We start from the raw sequence: 21,640 nt of genomic DNA, 5'->3' as shown, positions 1-21,640 counted from the left end.
TCCTAAACACAGTGACTATGGACACAAAGGGGGGGGGGAATTCTGAGTCAACATACATAGAAATAGGATTGTGCAAACTACGTGTAAAAGGAATCTAAAATCAGTCACTTTCACTTGGCATATTAGCCTACCTTGCCCAAATTGTGGCTGTCATACACATACAGTGGTACCTCGTGTTACGTACTTAATCCATTCCGGAGGTCTGTTCGTAACAGGAAACCTCTCATAACATGAGGCGCACTTTTGCTAATGGTGCCTCCCACTGCTGCTGCGCCACCGGACCACAACTTCTGCTCACATCCCAGGGCAAAGTCGCAACAAGGGGATCTACTTCCAGGTTTGTGGAGCATGTAACCCGCAGCATTCATAAGGGGGACGGTACGTAACATGAAGTACCACTGCACACACACACATACATACACAAAAATATCTCACACACATGATAAATAAATATAGACTCTCAGATTTCACATACATTTTTGCTATTTTACAGCTCCTTCCCAAATGCTCACATACTAATAATTTCAGAATTCAGCATGCATTGCTGAATGCATTTTGTCAAGCACCCAGGCAAAAAGGGAAGGTATGCTTCAGGTCTAGATTAAAATATGGTGCCTCGACATTCCTCCTCCACAGCAAACATCAGCTTGGATAGGGAAACATATTTGGAAGCTGGTGCAGAGGAAAGTGTGAATCTTCCCTCCCCGTCTATTTTTTTTTTGATGAGGGAAGTGGGAAATCCAGTCAGAGCTCTCCCACTGAGTTCAGTCCTAAATTCATGAAATACCGTATTAGCAAATAGATACAGATGGAGTAGTATGTAGTACTACTTATTGTATGTATGCCACTTCATATTACAATCAGAGCTGCTTACTGAGAAGCGATTCCTACTGGGTTCAGAATGGCTTACTTATAAGTAAATGAGCAGACGACGAATGACAGCTTTACTTTTCAGTGCTATGTAAAGAAGCCACTGTTATTTATCCAAAGCTGTACAGCTGGGTGGGGTGGACAAAGCAGCACCTTTACTTAAATGTAAACTCAGCAGTAATCGGTTAAAACATAAAGTTAAGAGGTAACGATATTGGGCATCATATGGTGCAGCAATAAAACTGCTTGCACAATTGCAATGCTAAGCAGGGTCTGGTATGGTTTCAAACTGAGATTCCTACATTGCAAAGGGCTAGATTAGATAACCCTCAGAATCCCTTCTAACCCTATGATTCTAGTGATTTGGGGGCCACATGCAAAATGGATCACTTATAAACACCATCTCTAACTCATTGAAAGATTCCATCAATGGTGTCTCTGAAAATTTGCTGTAGTTTTTGCATGTGGGTCATGTATGTGGTTTACATGTCACTTGGGAAGACAGGCGAAATATTGCCAGTGTACTGGAAGAAGCAAAGATCACCAGTGTCGAAGCAATGATTCTTCAACATCAGCTTTTTTGGACTAGTCATGTTGTGAGGATGCCTGATTATCGTCTTCCAAAGCAACTACTCTATTTTGAACTTGAAAATGGAAAGCGTAACGATGGTGGCCAACAAAAGAGGTTCAAAGACTCTCTCTCAAGGCAAATCTAAAGAAGTACAGTGGTACCTCGGTTCCAGTTACAGATAGGTAGCCGTGTTGGTCTGCCATAGTCAAAATAAAAAATAAAAAAATAAAAAAGAAGTGTGCATGCACACGAAAGCTCATACCAAGAACTAACTTAGTTGGTCTTTAAGGTGCTACTGGAAGGAATTTTTTTATTTTGACAGTGGTACCTCGGGTTAAGAACTTAATTCATTCTGGAGGTCTGTTCTTAACCTGAAACTGTTCTTAACCTGAGGTACCTCCTGCTGCCGCCGCTCCACTGCTGCACAATTTCTGTTCTCATCCTGAAGCAAAGTTCTTAACCCCAGGTACTATTTCTGGGTTAGAGGAGTCTGTAACCTGAAGCTACTGTTACGTGAAGCATATGTGACCCAAGGTACCACTGTATAAACACTGACAACTGGGAAAAACTGGCCTGTGAGTGCTCCAGTTGGAGAACACTCTTTACCAAAGCTGTCATAGACTTTGAAGATGCTCAAACTCAGGATGAAAGGGAGAAACACACTAAGAGGGAGGCATGTTTGGCAAACCCTCACAGTGATCAACTCCCTGCCGGAAACTTATGTCCCCACTGTGTGGATCCAGAACTGGCCTCCACAGCCACTTACGGGCTCACTGTTAAGACCGTGTTCATGGAAGACACTCGGCTACAAAGATGAAGAAATAAGGAGGTTCTAATCTCACCACCTCCAGTTGCGCTTTACAGGCACAGCTGAGAGGGGCTTGAAGTACCAAGCACGCTTTGCTTTCTGCATCAGGTCCCCAACCTATCACCAATATACTACGGATCCATCGACAGCAATACGTCCGTAAACATGTTAAGTTAAATTAACTGAAAACAGCTTGCAGATACTTAATTGGCTTAGGATTTTCTTTAAGTTAAGTGATAAATTAATAGGTTTACTTTCATAATGTGAAGATCTAAAGATGTTAATGTTTAAGTTAAATTATTTTAAGAACTATGATTTGGAAAACTGTTAAAAGGACATGCAGTGAAATTCAACCAAGGGGAAGCGAGGAAGTCACTAAACAATGTTAATAAGTGTAATTTTTAATAAGGTTATGATTTATGTTTGTTTGCTCTATGTGTTTGTTTGTTTACAATGTTGTGAAAATCAATAAAAAATTTTTTTTTGCAACAATACGGCCGCACTACCAATAACACGGATCTGCGCCGCGAGGGTTGCGGGGCATCGCGTTGGGGAAGCTCAGCCTCTTATAACGGTTCTCGTTCGGCCGGCCCCGCCCCCTCCCTCCAGGCCCCGCCCCCTACTCCAGCGGCTGTTGCGTTCGTCTCCGATTGGCGCTTTCCCGTGGACCAATGGGAAGAGCGGGGCCGCGATCCTACGGGAAAGCAGCGGGCGGGGCCTGGACTGGAGGCGAGCGCAGCGATTGGACGGGGCGGCAGGGCCGGGGGGCGGAGCCCGCTGTCGGGCCGCCGCCTGTGCGTGGCAGGCGCTCTGAGGGGATTCTGACGACGCGGGCCATGGCGAAGAAGGTGGCCGGGGTGCCGGTGCTGGTGGCCGGGGTGCTGGTGCTCGGCTTGTGGCCGCCCGGCGGCGCCGAGAGCTCCCCGAAGAAGGCGGTGGCCGCCCGGCTGGCGGCGAAGTGGCCGGCGACGCCGTTGCTGCTGGAGGCCAGGTGAGGGGACGAGAGGGAGGGTCGCTTGAGGGGCCAGCTGAGGGAAAGCGAGGGCAGCTGAGGCGCACCTGACCCGCGTCAGGAACAAGGAGACTAAGGGGAAAGGTTGACCTCGGGATCTGCTGCCCCTGTGGATCTGCTTGCCTCATGGGTGCGCCTGCCCTGGGTGGGGAGATCGAGTTGGAATCCTCCGCTCCCACCATCCCACGAGGGTCATCTAGTCCAACCCCCTCTGCCCTGCAGGAATCTTTTGCCTAAGGAAGAATGGACAAAATTTAACGATTATTTAGCTAAATGTGTTAAGTTAAACTGATTGGAAATAGCTTGCAGGCAACAGATTGGCTTAGGGATTTATTTAAGTTAAGCGATGCTTCACACGTACAATTTCGAATTGAAAAGATATAAAGGATGTTAAGTTTATAAGAATTAAGATTTGGAAAGCCGTTATAAGGATTTGCATGGAAATTCAACCAAGGGGAAGTGAGGAAGTCACTTAACAATGTTAATAAGTGTAATTTTAATAAGGTTATGATTTTTGTTTGTTTGTTTGTTTGTGTGTTTTGTTTGTGTATAATTTTGTGAAACTTAATAAAAAAAATGGGGGGGGGAGGAATCTTTTGCCTAACATGGGACTCGAACCCGCAGCCCTCATGCCCTACCTGTTGAGCCAGCACTCCACAAACTCGGCATCCCAGGTGTCGGGTACAAGTCCAATCATCATTCCTGGCCCTGCGAGCGAGGGATGCTGGGAGTTGTAGTCCAGCGACAGCTGGGGTACCCAAGGTTGAGAAGCACTGGACTGTGCAACCTCCAACCAGGTCTCCTGGTGGGAATTCAGTGGGGATTGGGAATCACAGCTCTCCCGGCTGGGGCTGGTGGACGCCGAGGGAAAAGGACCTCAGGGCAGTCCGATTGGGAGAAGTGGAGACTTCCGGTGCCAGGGAGTGGAGTGTAGTGGTTAGAGCAGCCTTTGTCAGCCTTGTGCCCTTGGACTGCAGACACCGTCAGCTCCAGATAGCGCACCTGGCAGGAGTTGGTGTACGTTGTAGTCCCAGCAATATCTTGAGGGTGCCAGGCTGGTTAAGTCTGGAGAAACTCCTTCTGAAATACTCAGCCTTGAAGGTCATACTCTTTCACCTACCTCACAAGGCAGTTTTGAGGAGAAGGGAGGGACCATGAATGCTGCCTTGGAACTAACTTGTAGGAAAGTTGTGATATACATAAGCTGAATGCTGTGATGTATGTAACATTAATTGTCCATGGAAGTCCAGAATTTCAATTGATTTAGGATAGTTTCCTTGAAAATCCATTGGAGTTTATGGAATGATTTAAGGGCCTGTCCCAAATATTTTAATGGCATGTTAGGGAGATTGTTCCAGAGAAAGTGTCTTGGAGTTGTAATCACAAACCAAATAAGTGCCCCTGCGTTCCAGCCCTTTTATAGTACTCGTATGAGTTCATTTGCCTTATTGCTATCTCCATTAAGAACGTGTAGCCACGTGGTAAAATACTGAGGTCAGATATCTTACATATCCAGCAATATCAAAAATAACAAGAAGCAAGTATTGGTCTTCTGCGTCTGGCATGCCCATGAATCTTGTTCCAATGCCATAGCATGCCAAAGTGATGTAGTGTAAGAACCTTATTTCAAATAATACTACATGTCATCAATAACAACTTAATACCTCAAGATGGCTGATCTTTATATTCTAGCAATTTGACCAATGTTGCCACACTGTGTGCATGCTGCATATAACTATGGAAAAAATTTCCCACCTCCTTTTTTATGCTGTCATAAAATAGAAGAAAATGAGTTGGTGTGTTTAAATAGCATTATTTTCTGCTATGTTAAACCAGAAATGCTACTTGCTATTTAAGCTTATGAGTGGTCCTCAGTTTGGCATCCTGCTCCTTTTCCTGCCACCCCCAAAATAGATGCATTTGAATTTGTGTTGTGTCTTAGTAATAAATAATCCAGTAGTTACTCCATGTCTTCTGGGATTGTGCCCTTTTACCACAGTTTGAGACAAAATCCTATCCCAAACAAACTTTTCATTGCAGAATTTGCACAGAAGTAGATGTAGGCATAGCCCTTCTAAGACTTTGTCACCTGCACATCAGTAAACAATGTCTTCCACTATACCATTTTGTTTCTATAAAAAAAGAAACGTTTCTGTAGTATAAAATATCACAAAGAACAAACCTTGTTTACAACTCATGGTATGTCTGAAGTAAGGCAAACTATAGAGCTGGGTTTGGATGACACATTAAGCCAAATTATTACTCAGCCCTGAGGAGTGTAACAGCAGTATCTCCTCTTTGGGAACCTGTGCGTTTGCGCTAAGCCATGGTTTGTTGTGGCATTACGTGCAAATGAGTCCCTTTGTGCAAAAATACACAACTTCTGAGCAATTAGGAAACCGCAAGAATGGTTAGATCATGTAACACAGTTATTGTCCATGGTGGTATGGATATCACATAATTTAAAAATAAAATAAATAAAATACATTTACCGGTATGTAGTGAAAACTTACTAGTTTAATCTGTACAACACCAGAACTTGCATGTAATTCCAATTGTATGTGATTCAGAGTTTTCCTTAGCAATGAACATTCAATATACCTCTTGTACAATACCATAAAATTTTGCTCTGTATGTGCTACATGTATGGAGGAATGAGGCAACATAACTTGCATGTCTCATCATACTCAGTTTTCATCCACTCCTTGGCCTGCCTGCTGAACGCATGGGCGACTGAATGTCTTTAAAGTCATTCAGAGTTAATTGTATAAATCCAATTTCACTGGTGTGCTTGCTGAGTGTGCTAGGGTGTCATATGTACATAGCAATTCTAAATACGTTTAATTAGAAATAAGTCCTACTAAATTTAACAGGATTTATTCTGCAATAAATATGTTTTAAGATTGCAGCTTTTACCTCAGTTTCCTGTCTGTAAAGTGAGAATTACATCCTGCAAGCCTAATTTGAGCAAGTGCTATACCGTATAACTGAATGAAAACATCTCTGCCTTAGTTGTTCAGTCTGCATTGTTTTTAAGTCTACCTTTAATTGTTTTTGGACTTAAGAAAAACCTGTCTTAGCTGTTTTTATTATATATTTGTAAATTTCCTTAAGGGCCATGTAGAAGGGGATTCATTAATCAATTAATTAATAGGTTGACAGCTTAATACAAAATATACTTCCGGGGATCCAGTGCTCTGGCTATGTAGATTATGTCTTGTTGGTTGGTGACATGGGTTATTATTCTGCAGAATGTTTGCTATGTAGTGTTGTTCTACTGATCTCAAAGGACTTCTACAATTCTGGGGTGAGAAGTAAATTATGTCTTTAAATCATTTAGGCTTTTTCAAACACTTGGGGAGAATTGGCACAGCAACATCTTCTGGGATGTGTGAGGTTAGGATCCCACAGATCCCTAGCTGAGCTGGGAGGTTCCCAGTGGATTTGGGCTACACTTGCTTGGCTTGTTCATCCTTAGCTCCGCTGGAGATACACTGACATATCACCCCCATCTGTCTTAGCTGGATCCCATTTTACTGAGTTGAGCTCAGTGGATCTTAAACTGGTGTAAGCCTTGAAAAATGAGTTTTCTAGAGGCATGGTGGGGTCAGTACTGGAAAGGCTTGATCCTAAGCCCATTTAGCTCAGTTACGTGTCCTGGCAACCTGGGGTAAATTAAACCAGGAAAAAGAGTAGTGTAATTCAAACACAATTTTAAAGACTTGTTCCCCCTCTGCCAGGTTTAGGCGGGCTCTGCTAGCAGAAGCCCCGTTCCTGAATGGTGTTTGGATCCGGTGTAATTTTTGCACCAGCTTAACTGATGCCAGGCCTGCTATTTGCCAGCTGCTTGTGTATAGGATCGCTCACTTGGGCTTCTTCTCAAAATGGTTTTTTGTGTCTTATGAGTTATACTAATGGATGAATTATTACACACATTTTTAACAGTGAATTCATTGCAGAAGAAGGCAATGAGCAATTCTGGCAGTTTTTGGAAACGGTGAAAGAATTAACACTATACAGGAAAGGAGGTAAGTTGTGTTTGTTGTGTGTATCCAGACTGGCAGACTTTTCTGTAAATTGTACTGTGTAATAGTGTTAATAGTGTGCATGCTTTCAACCAGGAGTGGTTAACCTGGGACTCGCCAGTTGTTGTTGGTTTACAACTCTCCCACCATCCTTGACTATTACTGGAGCTGATGGGAGCTGTGGGGTTTTAAAAAATCTTGCCTTTAAGTTGTGTTTTAGGAAATTTTTATTCTTTTTTATGCAAACCACTTAGAGATTTGATTATATTAAGCAATAAAATATGTTATAGGAAAATAGTCCAACAACATCTGGAGAGTCACTTTAAATGCACAGTGTATTCTGCAACCTGTCCTTAGTAGCGGTTCACTTTCTGGTTTCTTCACATTAAAATAAGAACGTTGAGACAGTCCAAGACATGTTGATGCCTGAAGCAGAAAATCAGAATGATATCCTCCCTTCCAAAAATCCACTGCATAAAGTAGGCTGCCTTGCCCTGGCTGATACCTGGACTTTGCAGTCAGCCACGGATTAGACTGATGGATAGCATGGACAGGTCCTTTTCAGTGGTGGGTCTGTACCTCTGAAACTTATTTCCTCAGCAGATATGTAGGGCCTCCTGTTCTAAGAAGAAGAAAAAAATCAGAATATTTTTATTTCAGTCTCTCTTATTCATCATGATATTGGAATTGCTGTTGCTCAATTTTTAGGGGTGTTAATGTGGTTTTCATGGATTCTGTAGGTGATTATGCCTTACAAAGTGGTATGTAGATGTAGTAAGTAAGTAAGTAAGTAAGTAAATAAATAAATAAATAAGCAAGCAATGGCTTTTTAAAATATTTGCCCAAACCTTTTTCATGCCCCCCCATCCTTATTTATATTCTGTACCATCTTCTTAGCTATCAGAGATCTTTTAAAAAAGATTTCTGATTTAAGCATCCCAACATTTGTTGGTGGGGAGGGGAAGCAGCATGAAGGAGGGTCTTGATTTTGGCCTTATGAGTGAGCCTTGCCACTTGGCAATTTCATAATGTCATATCCTCTTTTCCGTTCACCACATGAAGTTACTGATAAATGTGTAGGTACAGCATTTTTGTATCTATAATAACCCAGAGCTCTTTTCTGCAGCACATCAAAGGAGGCGACTGGAAGGTTTTGTTTCTGTTTGTAACAAACCATAGTTCCCCATTACCTTCAAACTTGGAGAAAAGTGATTTGCTTAAACGCTTGCTACTGAGAACAAACAAGAATCAAACAATAGTTTCAGATTCTTATTTACTAATTAGCTAAAACAATGTTCTCCAAGTTTAGATGTAGCAGTGAATCAAACATTGCATGCTAATTTTAATTGTGTCCAGTCATTTGGGCACATCACAACATTTTGTTTGTTTTGGGGATTTATATTCCTCCTTTAAATGCCCATGGTGGCTTCCATTAAATTAAGAAGAAGAAAAAAAATTCCACAGAAGGGGGCGTCTACACCTTCTGATGTTTGCTTTGTACAGGTTTGTGCATAACTCTAAACTATGGTTAGTGCACATCAAGATTTATAAACCAGCAGCACACCATGGCTTACAGGTGAGGTTTGTTCATGTTTAATAAACCATGGTTAGGCTGCTGCTATGGATTCAAATGATCTAATAAACTGTAGCTTAACATTAAGTGCGAATCACATCATGATATGGTCCTAGAGTTGCATACTGTTCTCTTTAGGTCATTGTTCCTCCTTGGTCACTCCCCATCTCCTGGGACTGGAGAGTTTTTCGCTGTCCCAAGCACTAAGAGGAAGGGAACAAGGTGCCACAGCTGGTCCTCTTGTCTCCATACTTACGTGTTATGGTGAATTAAAATATTTCCACCCAACCCCAATCAAACTGCCACACAAGCTGGCTGCCATTAAATATGGTTGTTACAGAATTGTTGTCTTTATAATCTTTAGTCCTTGGGGACTTGCCCAGGTGTTCAGTTAGGATGGCAGCCGTAATTGCTGTTTGTTAAAAGAAAATTATATGCATAACCACTCAGTGGAATAGCAACCTGTTTTCTGTCTTTTGTTTATCTGTACTAGTACTACTTTATTTTTTCCTTTTCCACAGCACTGTCTGTCTTGTCTTCCTCCATTTTCCTCTTCGCTTTTTCAACAACACAGCACTTTTTGCTTGTTAGTTCATAGGATTTCAGGCATTTACCTTAGCTTGGGCCATTTTATTTGGTAAAATGGTTAGTGATTAATACATAGTAATGCTCTCTGATGTATGGTTCAACTTCTGCACCACTCTTTTCAGATTGGCAAGAGAAACCAGTTCACAAGTCAATATACCTGCCCTTTGATGGACACTTAATAGCATGTTTTATGTTTAATTTGTAAGCCCCCAACTAGAGAAATTGTACTTTGTATTAATAAAAATTTTAGAATTGGCCAATCATCTGAAATCCTACAACTTTCTATATTCCAGATATTTTTATTTGCTAACACGTAATTGTAATTCAGTGATTTTGGGGACTAGATGTTAACATCTCACTTGTATTTCTTTTCCTTTTTTAATACAGTCTCGGAGCATTCTTATTACAACTTAATCCTGAAGAAAGCCGGACAATTCCTTTCAAATGTGCAGATTAATCTTTTGAAATTTTCTCTTTCCTTACGAGCACATTCCCCAACCATTCAGATGTTTCAGCAGGTGTGTAAAATGGGCTGGTACAAGCTAGGAATCTGGATATGGCTTTGGTTCACTTGCTAAAGAGGGGCTTTCAAAAATGGCTCCTCATTGTGGCTGTTGTCATACTGCAAGCCGTTCTCTTGCAGAAGCTTGCAGCATGGCTAAGAATGCTTTCTTCATGCTGCTGCAACCCTCCCTTCCAAAATGTTTTGTGGTAGCGTGATGGTCTGCGTGCTAAGCTGCTGTAGAACTGTAGTGCTGCATGGAAGGGAAAAAAGACCAGAGGGATGGATTTACAGTAGCATCCAAGTGGTGGTGGTCTTCAAAGCAGCCCTTAATCTCTAGTACAGTGGTGCCTCGCAAGACGAAATTAATTCGTTCCGCAAGTTTTTTCGTTTTGCGGTTTTTTTCATCTTGCGAAGCACGGTGTCGGAAAAGTTTTGGAAAAGCTTCAAAAATCACCAAAGTCTTCAAAAACCTCAAAAAAGGCTACCACACCGCGTGCTATGAGTTGCTCCTCGAAGTCAAGTCGCAACTGTATTAACGGTTTTAAGAAAAAGGAAACAAACTTGCAAGACGTTTCCGTCTTGCGAAGCAAGCCCATAGGGAAAATCGTCTTGCGAAGCAACTCAAAAAACCAAAAACCCTTTCGTTTTGCGAGTTTTCCGTCTTGCGAGGCATTCGTCTTGCGAGGTACCACTGTAGTGTTGTTGATATTGGGAGGACTGGTCTGGAGAAAAACACTATTTGCTTTACATACATATGACCTCTTCAGGTGATATCCATCTGCAGTATATAGTTCAGTGTGAACGCAGAAGCAAATCTCAAATCAGTCCCATGCCATAGAGATACTGGCCTGGCTTGCATGTAGTGCTGAGCGAAACCATGGCTCCCAAAGAGGACATAATGGCTGCTTTGCTCCTCCTTGTCATTATGATATTGTGCTGTGTTGACCCAAGTCTCTTGCAAGACAAACTGCAAGCTGCAAACAAAGACCTAGGAGTTTGTGGTTTGGATGTGAAAGCTAAACCACAAGCATGGATTTGGATGTCATGCTAAGCCAAAGCACAGCTTAGTACATTGGCAAAACAACTTTGGAGAAGAAAAGCTTCCATGATCTCCTCTCTGGGAGCCTGCCCATTTGCAGTAAGCCATGGTTTGGCTTAATGTTATGTGTGTAAGACAACAATGAGTGATCCAGGAAGACTCTGTATTATAATAAACACATGGTGTCCCAGTTCATTTCTTCATTTCTGCCCACTAATGGGGTGTGTGCAGAGTTCAGCCCCCTAGATTACAGGTTGTCCACATGTGCTTTAGAACTAACAAATTCCCTGTAATGTCTAAATGGGAGACTCTCTCCCCACCCCAACTATAGTTAGTTAAAACAAAATATGGTCAAACAACTCACCTGGCTCAACAGAAAATGCTGCAAACTTGCACTTACTGATGTGAAAAAGGAAGCTGTATCCTATTGCTGTTGACACCAAAGCTGAGTCTGATCTTAAAGTCGGTATTTCTGAGGGTATTTTTGGAAGTAGAAGAATAGACATGGTAACTATGAATTTGCCTATCGGCAATTTTATAAAATCAGCTTATACTTTATAAACTAGTTTAATAAAGGGTGTCCCTGTCATGTGAAGTAGGCACATGTTTCTGCAAAAGTTTGTATTAAAACTGTCCAAAGATTATGTATTTTGACCTCAACTGGAGTTGGGAAATGTGAGAAAAGATGATAGCTTCCCTGTTTACTTCTGTTATTTCCAAAAAAGGTGTGTTTTGTTATCTTAATAAAAAAAGAAAATTGATTTCTAAAACATCCAAATAACTGTTAATGGTGGGCATTCTGAGATAGGATACATTGGTGTTACTTGTAGGGCTCCAATCTTTTCATTATTTTCTCCTCACATACTTGGTACTTAGACGCACAATGTGATAGCAGCTGATGAGCTGTTTTAATCAAAGGAAGGTGCATTACTTTTAGGATGAAATGCAATTACACCAGCTGGGTTGAGTGTAATTGTTGAAATATTAGATTGCAGCTGATGAGCCGCCACCGAAAGGTTGCAGTGCATTTGTGGTTATCCATGGGAAGAGCACCTGTAAGACTAATGAAATTTGGAAGCTTCTGAAGAAAGCTGCTACAAGGTAAATATAGTGAGCTATTTTGAACGAACAGTTCTTAAAGCTTTTGTTCCACAGCATCACATTTTTATTTGTTTTGGCAGCACACATTTACCTTTGTACCTGGATATTGGGACTCAATGATACATGTTGGTCAAAGATGCCACTTTGAGTTGCAGCTGTTGCTTTATCTCAGGCGCCTGGGAGAAGTGATTGTCTGCAATCCTTCTTCCATATGAATTTTACATTTCAGGCAGTGCATGTCAGTTCAGCTCCATTTCTTGCATGATGAGCTCCATTTCTTGGTCTGCTGCCACCTTCATCCTATCAGGTGGCTTCCCCTGACACTCCAAGAGTTCTGATTCTCTGATTCTGCAAGAGAGTGTTGAGTTCTGCCCATGGAACTGTGTGGGATTGCCACATAACAGCTATTATTTTCTTTTTTAAAGATTGGTGGAGCTTTTAAAACCACGAGAGAAGTAAGATGTTTCTGTGAGATACTACACATTGCACCTTCTCATTTAGAAATATTAGCCAGGCTGTCTAGTGCCTGCTCCCTGCCGCTAATGAAATTTGGCAATTTTCAAACTAGCTGACTAACTTTTCTCTGACCCAAGTGGTCACGTGTGTGGTTCTGACACAGATTATATGGATACAGGATTATACCTGTGGGATTACCACGCACATTATCACGCACATTGAGACAGAATGTGGCTGATATGACATTAACAGATGCGTTATGGAAAACCAGGCTAGTTTGAAACCAGCCTCATATAACCAACATGCATAAGTCAAATTAATGCACTTCCCCTTACCTTGGGAGGAGATCTTTCTGAGAAGCTCTGTGTGTAAAGAGGTTTGAGCTGGTTGTTCCAGCTCAGCCACATGGTTCTCACCAGCCACTCCTGAGTTCCTTTACAGCAGGGGTCTGCAACCTTTAAGACAAAAAGAGCCACTTGGACCCGTTTTCGAAGAAAAAACAAACTGGGAGCCGCAAAACCATTGCGACATTTAAAACAAATATATCTCCGGAGCCGCGATCTGACAGCGGGCGGGAAGGTGACGTCGGGACGGTGCGTGACTAACGCACGCACCGCCCCCATGCGACGTCACAGCCAGTACAGCGCCCGCCACAGTGGGGAGTGTCGGGGCGCACAATGCGCCTCCTCCCCTCGCTAGTATCCGCCCCGGAGCCGCGGCAAAGGTGTAAAAGAGCCACATTCGGCTCCGGAGCCGCGGGTTGCAGACCCCTGCTTTACAGTAATTTAGGAACTTTCACCACTTTGTAAGCTAACTTTCACTGCCTGTGCAACTTCTGACTGATGTCTGGAAAAGCACATGGACCTAACCTTTGAAGAGTTTGTAAGTAAACCAGTTTTTAACTTATAAACGTGTGGTCCATTCCTATGCTGGAACGGAAATTTTGGAACTCACTTTTAAAGGTCTAACAGCTTATATTTCCATGCTTTGCTTTGCTGCATATTTTGTGACATTAAATCTCTGCTGGGGTTCTCTCACCACAGAGTACTTGCCCCAAATTTGGATCTTGGCATCCATAAATTATCCTTTCTATATATATTTTCCACCAACAATATCCAGCTAAGTCCTACACAGAGTAGACCATTTCAGTCAAACCTTAGCCATGTCCATTAATTTCTGTAACCATCCTCTGAATAGAATGTAATATTGAATGCAATCCATAGATATACATGATATACATTTGCACGTGCACACACACAAAAAGTGACCTTGATATGCACTGGCTTCTGGCTCTCTACTTGCTTGCAACATTTGAAGGCTACTTTGGCTGCAGTGATTAGGTGCATTATTTCAGCCCTTCTGATCTTTCCCCAGATCTGAAGACAATGGTGTTTGATCCCATTGTCTGCCAGCCTACATATAATTGATGAGAACTGATACAGACTTCAAAGCATATGCATGCCTAGATTTCTTTGGCTGAACTTCAGCATGTTGTAAGGAACATTACCCCTAGTGTCCCTTAAACTTTAGTTACTTTGGTAGGATAGAAGCACTGTGTATGCTATGAAAATGAACCTTGTGGCTTGTTCCCCCCACCTTGCTCTGCTCTCTGTGGATATCCTGCTAGCAGAATTAGCCCATAAATTGTGAGATTAACAAACTACACATAGTTTAAAATGGCACAGGATTGCAAAGTCATTAAATTCTCATAGTCAACAAATTCTTGTTGTTTACAAGGCGTACACATTATGCATAGGATTTTGGCTTGCATAGGAGTAAGTTCCACCAGAATGGGATGAAGCTACATGTATGTTTTGACTTCTGGTCATGGTGAGAGTATTGCTACTTTTTCATGAAACAAAGCATAAATTCAACTAGATCGTGAACTACCCATGTCATCTTTAGTGATTGCATTCCCTTTGGTCTAATAGCTACCATGAACGGTACTAAATAAAAAGTCTGCATGTGCTGGATAATTAAAATAGCATTCAGTGCTTTGTGCTTGCAGCTGTGTAGCTTTTTAATCTGTGTCTTGATAAAATGGCTGATGCTGAGTTGCATCTTCAGCTGGAAACTAACTTAGCTTGCTCTGCAACCAGTTTTAGCTACTGTGATGTCCTTATCTTAGTCTGAAATCCTATATCAGGCACCCCCAAACTTGTCCCTTCAGCTGTTTTGGGACTACAGTTCCTATCATCCCTGACCACTGGTCCTGTTAGCTAGGGATGATGGGAGTTGTAGTCCCAAAATAGCTGGAGGGCTGAGTTTGGGGATACCTGTCCTATATGGTACTTCCTTATCTGAGAGGAAGCCCCATTGGACAAAGTGGGTTTTACTTCTGAGTAAAGATATATTGGATTGTGTTACATACTTTTGTCAATTGTTCAGTAACCAGGCAGTGAAGTCTCTCCCATCCTGACACGCTCAAATTAAGTGATTCCTTTTAAATTGACAAATTATTTGTTCTTAATCCAAGGCCCAAGCCATATCTGTTCAAAGGAGATCATAAATTCCCTACGCTTAATGAGACCGGCCCAGTAGTGATCCTTTATGCCGAAATGGGTACAAAAGACTTCGCTACATTTCACAAAGTTTTGTCTGAACAAGCACAAAAAGAGGAAATTGTTTACGTTCTTCGACATTTTGTCCAGGTAAGTGTGTGTGCAGAAGGGATATAGTTAACTGCAATTGAATTAAAGTATGTTTAAACCTTTCCAAATGTCCACGAAGCCCCGTTGTTGCATACTTTGTTGTCAGTTTCAAAGCTTTTCAGCCACAGTTTGCCACAAAAGGGGAACACTGGGGCTTTTGGCCTTGTGCCATACTTATGGGTTTCCTATATATTCCTTCAGATATAACACAGTACATTGAAATTAACAGGAAAATGACTGGCTTCAGATGAGCCTACAGTCAGCCACCGGAGAACTGATATATCTAGTAACAATAATAATAATAATAACAACAACTTTTATTTATATCCCACCCTCCCCAGCCGAAGCTGGGCTCAGAGCGGCTAACAACAGTAAAATGATAAAACATTCTAAAAGGATGTTGTAAGGAAAGTAACAGGTGGCGTTTTATTGAAAATGATCATTTTTCCTTCACCCCCATTGTTTTTAAGTTCCCATTGTGGGTGGCCAGATTCAAAAGAGGACAGGGTTCCTGTGCCTTTCATATTATAAAACATCTGCTACAGCTCCCACTTCTGCACAGCTATTAAACTACTGTCTTCTTTTGCATCTGTTTGCCCTATTAGTGAAGCACTTCCTCCAGAATGTTATTTACAGTATGTCAGAATTCTTCCCCTGTACAAGCACAGACTGCAAACCACATGCATATACCGCATCAAGCATCCTCCAAGTTAATATTGCATTAATTGGATCCTGACATTCAGTCACAAGGCCTAACTCTGATGTGAAGTCGTTGTTGTTTTTTTAATTGAAGTCAACTAGGCTGGTGATGAAAACTCTGTGGAGCAGAGACCAAAGAAAGTGTGCATGGATTAGTGCAGTGTCCGAAGTTCAAAAAAATAATCTGACCCTAACTTTATGATGATGATAATGATATTAATAATAATTTGTACCCCGTCCATCTGGCTGGGTTTTCCCCAGCCACTCTGGGTGGCTCCCAACAGAAAATTAAAAACACAATAAAACATCAGACATTAAAAACTTCCCTAAAAAGGGTTGCCTTCAGATATCTTTTAAAAGTCAGTTAGTTGTTTATTTCTTTGACATCTGATGCGAGGGCATTCCACAGGATGGGTGTCACTACTGAGAAGGTTCTCTGCCAATAGAAGGTATTCTTTCCGAATGGAGGCCTCTATTAATTTTAGAAACAGAATGATTAAAATCCATAGTTCTTGTCTAATGCCTGCTACAACTCACAGTACAATGCTATATGACGTACCGTATTTTTCGTCCCATAGGACGCACCGGCCCATAGGATGCACCTAGGTTTTTTTTGGGGGGGGAATAAAGGAAAACAATTCCCCCTTTATTCCCCCCCCCCAACGAGGTCGGGGAATCCAAACCAGGTCGGGAAACAGCGGGATGGCGGCGCTCTGCCTCCCTGCTGTCCCCCGAGCTTGTGGGGCTGGTGCTGGGGAGAAGCGCGCTTGTCCCCAGCGCCAGCCTCCAAACCAGGTCGGGGAACAGCGGGATGGCGGCGCTCTGCCTCCCTGCTGTCCCCCGAGCTTGTGGGGCTGGTGCTGGGGAGAAGCGCGCTTGTCCCCAGCGCCAGCCTCCAAACCAGGTCGGGGAACAGCGGGATGGCGGCGCTGCACCTCCCCGCTATCCCCCGAGCTTGTGGGGCTGCCTGATGTCTGCCCGGCGCGCGGGGCGCTCTGCTTCAGGGCGCCCCGCACGCCGTGCAGCAGGCTGCTATCCGCAGCCTAGGGAGCCCTCTGGGAACTCCCGCAGGGCTCCCCAGGCTGCGGATGTCTGCCCGGCTCGCGGGGCGCTCTGCTTCAGGGCGTCCTGCGCGCTGTGCAGCAGGCTGCTATCCGCAGGCTGCGGATAGCTTCCTGAAGCCTGGAGAGCGAGAGGGGTCAGTGCGCACCGACCCCTCTTGCTCTCCAAGCTTTGGCGAAAGCCTGTATTTGCCCCATGGGACGCACACACATTTCCCCTTCATTTTTGGAGGGGAAAAAGTGCGTCCTATAGGGTGAAAAATACGGTAAGTCCCTCTGAATTGTATGGGGATTGCGATCAGGGAAGTGGGTATAGGATTGCAGCCTTAACGGGCAATTATTTCTAAAGTATAATCCTGATCTTGTGTATGTTTACTCAGATTTAAATGTGATTTACTCTCAAGTAAATCAAGTAAATCTAAGTTTAGAACTTATTTAGAAATGGCAGTACTTAACATTCCTCCCTTCTGTTCTTTTCGAAATGATGTACTCGAGCAGAAACCTAGCTCCGAGAAGATGTATTTGTCTGGATATGGTGTGGAACTTGCAGTAAAGAGTACAGAATACAAAGCGGTAGATGACTCTCAGACCAAAGGTACATTTTTCTCCGGTGTGTGGTATTACTAGAGACATTATCATCACAAAATATTTGGCAGTGTCTAGAATTTTGAAGGCAGTAATCTTCTACATTGCCCCATTGAAGTTAATGGAAAATGTCTTATTGGGTCAGTAATTCACCCAGTATTTGTTTTCCTGACACACACCGTTGGTTGTGATTGCATTTTGTGGGATATGGCAAAAGTAGCCACAGGCGTTGAGAATCAATACAGAAATGTACATCTGTAATTTTTTTGTTGATGGAATGGAAAACTCCTATTTTCTAACTGTATGCCAAACCTGATCTTCCTCCTTTGTCATCTATTTGAGAACCTGTCTTAATTTCTTTCTTCCTCTCATTTTAGGCAGTGAGTTAGTTTCTTTGATAGAAAAACTAGTAATTGTAATCAGTTCTAGAAAGAAAATATATTGTAATATTTTTGTACATGTGTTTTGTTTAGCTACAAATAATATAACAGCAGAAGGAGCCAATGAGGAAAGTGAAGTCCAGGGCTTTCTTTTTGACACATTAAAGTGAGTTTATGTTAATTATAATTCCATACTGTCATGCTTGCTTTTATAAACTTGTGTTTTTAGTGCTTGAATAAGATCTGTTGCAAAATCATCTTTTGAAATTTTACCTGTTTTATGAAGTTAATTTAAACTGGTAGTTACAAATGTCTTGATGTATGCAAATGATGTTGAAATGTTACTTTTGACCATATTGCAATTGTTTTAAGATCATGCTTCCGTTGAACAATGGATGCACACAGACATTTTCCTGCTGTGCAAATAAATATATTTTATCTTTTTAAAAAGGCATGTGATTTGACCATATGAGGATAATAACACTATGCTTGTTTACTTACATAAGCACATCTTTTTTATTTTCAGTTAGGATAAAACACCTTTTGTGCTGGTAAATGCTTTATATATCATAAAATATCCCCGAGAGGAAAGTAACAAACATGAGGAAGAAGAAAATTGCACCTTTGCTCAGCATGTCCCTATTTCATACAATAGCACATTTTTGATTGAAACCAAAAGCTACCATACTTCATCACATCATGTACACCATTACATCCTATAAAATACTCTGGACCTTGAACCAGGAATTCCGGAAGCAGAACCTGCACACATAGCAACAGCAATGCTATTTCCATTTCATTTCATTTCATTTCTATTAGTAATTGTATCATATATATGCCACCCATCTGACTAGGTTGCCCTAGCTACTCTGGGTGGCTTACGTTTTGCATTAACGTAAAAAATCAGCTCCTTATATGATAACAGCTGCCATTTTTACTAAATGCTGGTCACAATACCTAAAATACCTAATATGGTGAAATGGATGGTTAAGAGGCAGGGTCCAGTGGCCATGGCTCAATCAACATCCTTTATTAAGAACTAAGGAAAATCAACAAAAATAGATACGTTTATAGAAAATTAGGCACCATTTATTGGTTTTTGTGGGTGTAGCCTATTAATTCCAAGCTCATATTTATCCTTTATGAAGATAAACTGTAATGAAAATAAACCACAAACTAAAAATGTCTTCATATTTTATTACACAACTATCACTGACGTTTGCTAACTGCCCTAGGAGCCTTTTAGGATGTAGAGTGGATTAAAAATACTTTAAATAAATACAAAAATAGAACACATCAAATATAGACGTTGAAATAAATTTCCTAAATGAGTAATAAACGGCTGAGTCACGTATTAGAGAAAGCCTGCTTAAACAAAAAAAGGATATCAGCAAAAGTCTAAAGACCATTACTGGTGGTGTTTAATACTGGTGGTGCCTAATATCTTACTTCGCCAAACCTTTATTAGGCGTTACAAATATAGGTCATCATAAAACATCTATGTACAAAATTTTAAAATATATACAAATAAATAGCCATGTAAAAATATGTAATAATGAGGATTTTCATTGGACTTTCTTCCCACTAAATAGTGCCATTAACCAGAGATACTATTGATAAAAACTCAGCCACTCTTGCAGTTACTTGCGGGTTAATATTAAACAGATAGAATCTGATATTTTCATTGTGCCATGAAGACTACCCCCAAAAAAGGGGGTAGCATTCATTTGCGTAGCTGGTTGTACAATGGGCAGTAGAAAAGAATATGTTCTACTGTGTCCAGCACGTTCCAAAAACATCCACAATGTCTATTGTTTCTGGGGATGTTTGCATATCTGCCCCTGACAAAAGCTGAGGGGGAAATGTTCAGTTGGGCTAACATAAAGGCCCTGCATTGGACTGGAAATATCAATTTTGAAATATAAGTGACCCTGTTATCTGTTATATATAAAACTTAGGGGAGAAAATTTGATTTACAGCTCTCAATGTTTTGTTTTTCAGTGTTCCTTAATCTGCTTTGAATATTATGATAAATAATTGTATAACTATTATAACTTGAATGATAACTTGAATTATGCAAGAGTTCTGCCTAATATCTATAGAAAGGGAGGTACTACTACATGGGAGATCATTCCTTTGTACCAGGCTTGGGAGGGTGAGCTGAATTGGGTGAAGGGACCAGCCAAGCTCTCCCAGCTAAACCAGCCTCCTGGGTGATTGTGAGGAGGGGCTGAGCTGGCCCATATCTGTCGGATCCTGAGCTGGTTTCACAGTCATTGTGTGACAGCATCAGGCCTATGAATGCTATGCCAGCTCCAGGCTGGCACAGCGACTTTTCTGCCCCCCCCCCCCCCACCTTCCACCTTGGCAACCATATGTGGCAGGGCTGCAAGTGTGCTGGTGGCTTTGCTGCACTGTAAAGCTGTGGGCTGGGAGAGGGGAAGAGAGAGGATTTGCAGCCTAAAAGTCCCATGCCTAATGGAAGGGAGCGGCCAACTGGAAGGTCAGTTGGCCTACAAAAGCGCCATTATCCGGTTCCGCAACATAGGGCTGCCACACATCCATAATTTCCTGGGTAGTATTTCCGAGAATTGGTTAAAATGTCCTGGAAAACCCAGGCACATGGCAGCTCATATCGGACTTTCCCCAAAAGTAGCTAATGACTTCATTTATTTGGAGTTTTTCAAAAAGCTTAACAACTTTGGCCTATATGGTACGACATTTATTTGGAGTTGGCTCCTATGGTTGCTAACCATGGTTAATGGTAATCAGCGATTGAAACTTTGCTTTGAACCCCGTCTTCAAACTTTGGTTGTGCGGGACAGTAGCATTAATAAGTTCCCCCTTCTGGGTTACGAGAAACATTAAAACTACAATTTTCGAACGTTTATCATTGGTCTTTACGCCAACCGAATTATAAGCTCCTACAAGTGTTGTGTAGTATTGACTTGGTTTATGTTTCATAAAATCCAGGCAGAACTATCCTGACCTCAAAGACAATCTTCAAGAGCTGAGGAAATACCTGATTGAAAGTAGTGATGATACAGAGCCTTTGAAGGTTTGGGAATTGTCAGGTAATAACCTTTATACTAGTTGTTTGTTTTTTGGTGTAATACAGTGGAAGAATGAATGGCAGTGTATTTGCACCAGTTATATTGACATCAGTGTAATGTTTACAAACCTTGTATGTGCAAAGGGGTTGTTGGTTTTTGGGAAGGCTCTTCTGAGAAAAAAATTCTCGAGGTGTACATTGGGAAATAACTGCTGTGCACACATAACTTTTATCATCCGTGCTAAAAAATAAAATAAAATGTGAATCCCTTGCTCACACAGGCTCCAGATTAGCCATTGTATTCAGAATCTGGATATCTGGTATGCTTCTTTTGCTGTGTTGCTTAAGGAGTATCTCCCAGAACTACATTTTCATGGAATACATTTTCAGCGAGCTGTGTTGATCTCCCAATGATAATGGTAATTTGCTAGTGTTATGAAAGTATCATGCTGAAAACCTGAGGGACCATTCTAGATGTTACGCCTAGTTCTAAGTGGTGCAGTGGAACAGGAAATGTGGAGGAATTAATCTCTGGGGCATTTTTTTGGGAACAATGACATGCTCTGCTGGAGCACCAGATACAATCCCCCCACTCACCCACCCACCCACCACTGCCTCTGTTCTCATGCCTCTGGCAAGCGAATGAGATGATAACGAGGCTTTC

The 21,640-nt window shown here is 41.8% G+C and overlaps 1 protein-coding gene across 3 annotated transcripts in view; it reads left to right on the top strand.

The window, feature by feature from the left end:
• The first annotated feature begins 3,053 nt into the window (after window positions 1-3,053).
• UGGT2 (UDP-glucose glycoprotein glucosyltransferase 2) overlaps window positions 3,054-21,640 on the top strand; it is an 80,701-nt gene continuing 62,114 nt past the window's right edge. The window contains exons 1-8 of one of the 3 annotated variants that reach the window (XM_082218547.1): window positions 3,054-3,240; window positions 7,207-7,289; window positions 9,835-9,965; window positions 11,980-12,092; window positions 15,025-15,199; window positions 17,458-17,554; window positions 18,018-18,090; window positions 20,898-20,998. In XM_082218547.1, coding sequence (XP_082074673.1) covers window positions 3,086-3,240; window positions 7,207-7,289; window positions 9,835-9,965; window positions 11,980-12,092; window positions 15,025-15,199; window positions 17,458-17,554; window positions 18,018-18,090; window positions 20,898-20,998 — 928 coding nt within the window. In that variant the 5' untranslated portion in view covers window positions 3,054-3,085. Of the gene's footprint in view, window positions 3,241-7,206; window positions 7,290-9,834; window positions 9,966-11,979; window positions 12,093-15,024; window positions 15,200-17,457; window positions 17,555-18,017; window positions 18,091-20,897; window positions 20,999-21,640 lie in introns of those variants that run through there. The other 2 variants (XM_082218545.1, XM_082218546.1) reach the window with 2 other exon arrangements.

Source organism: Podarcis vaucheri, assembly GCF_965113315.1.
Source record: "Podarcis vaucheri genome assembly, chromosome: 4".
NCBI classification, from domain to species: Eukaryota; Metazoa; Chordata; class Lepidosauria; order Squamata; family Lacertidae; genus Podarcis; species Podarcis vaucheri.
The sequence above is the reverse complement of the archived record's forward strand: the minus strand, read 5'-3'. Positions and strand labels throughout refer to the sequence as shown.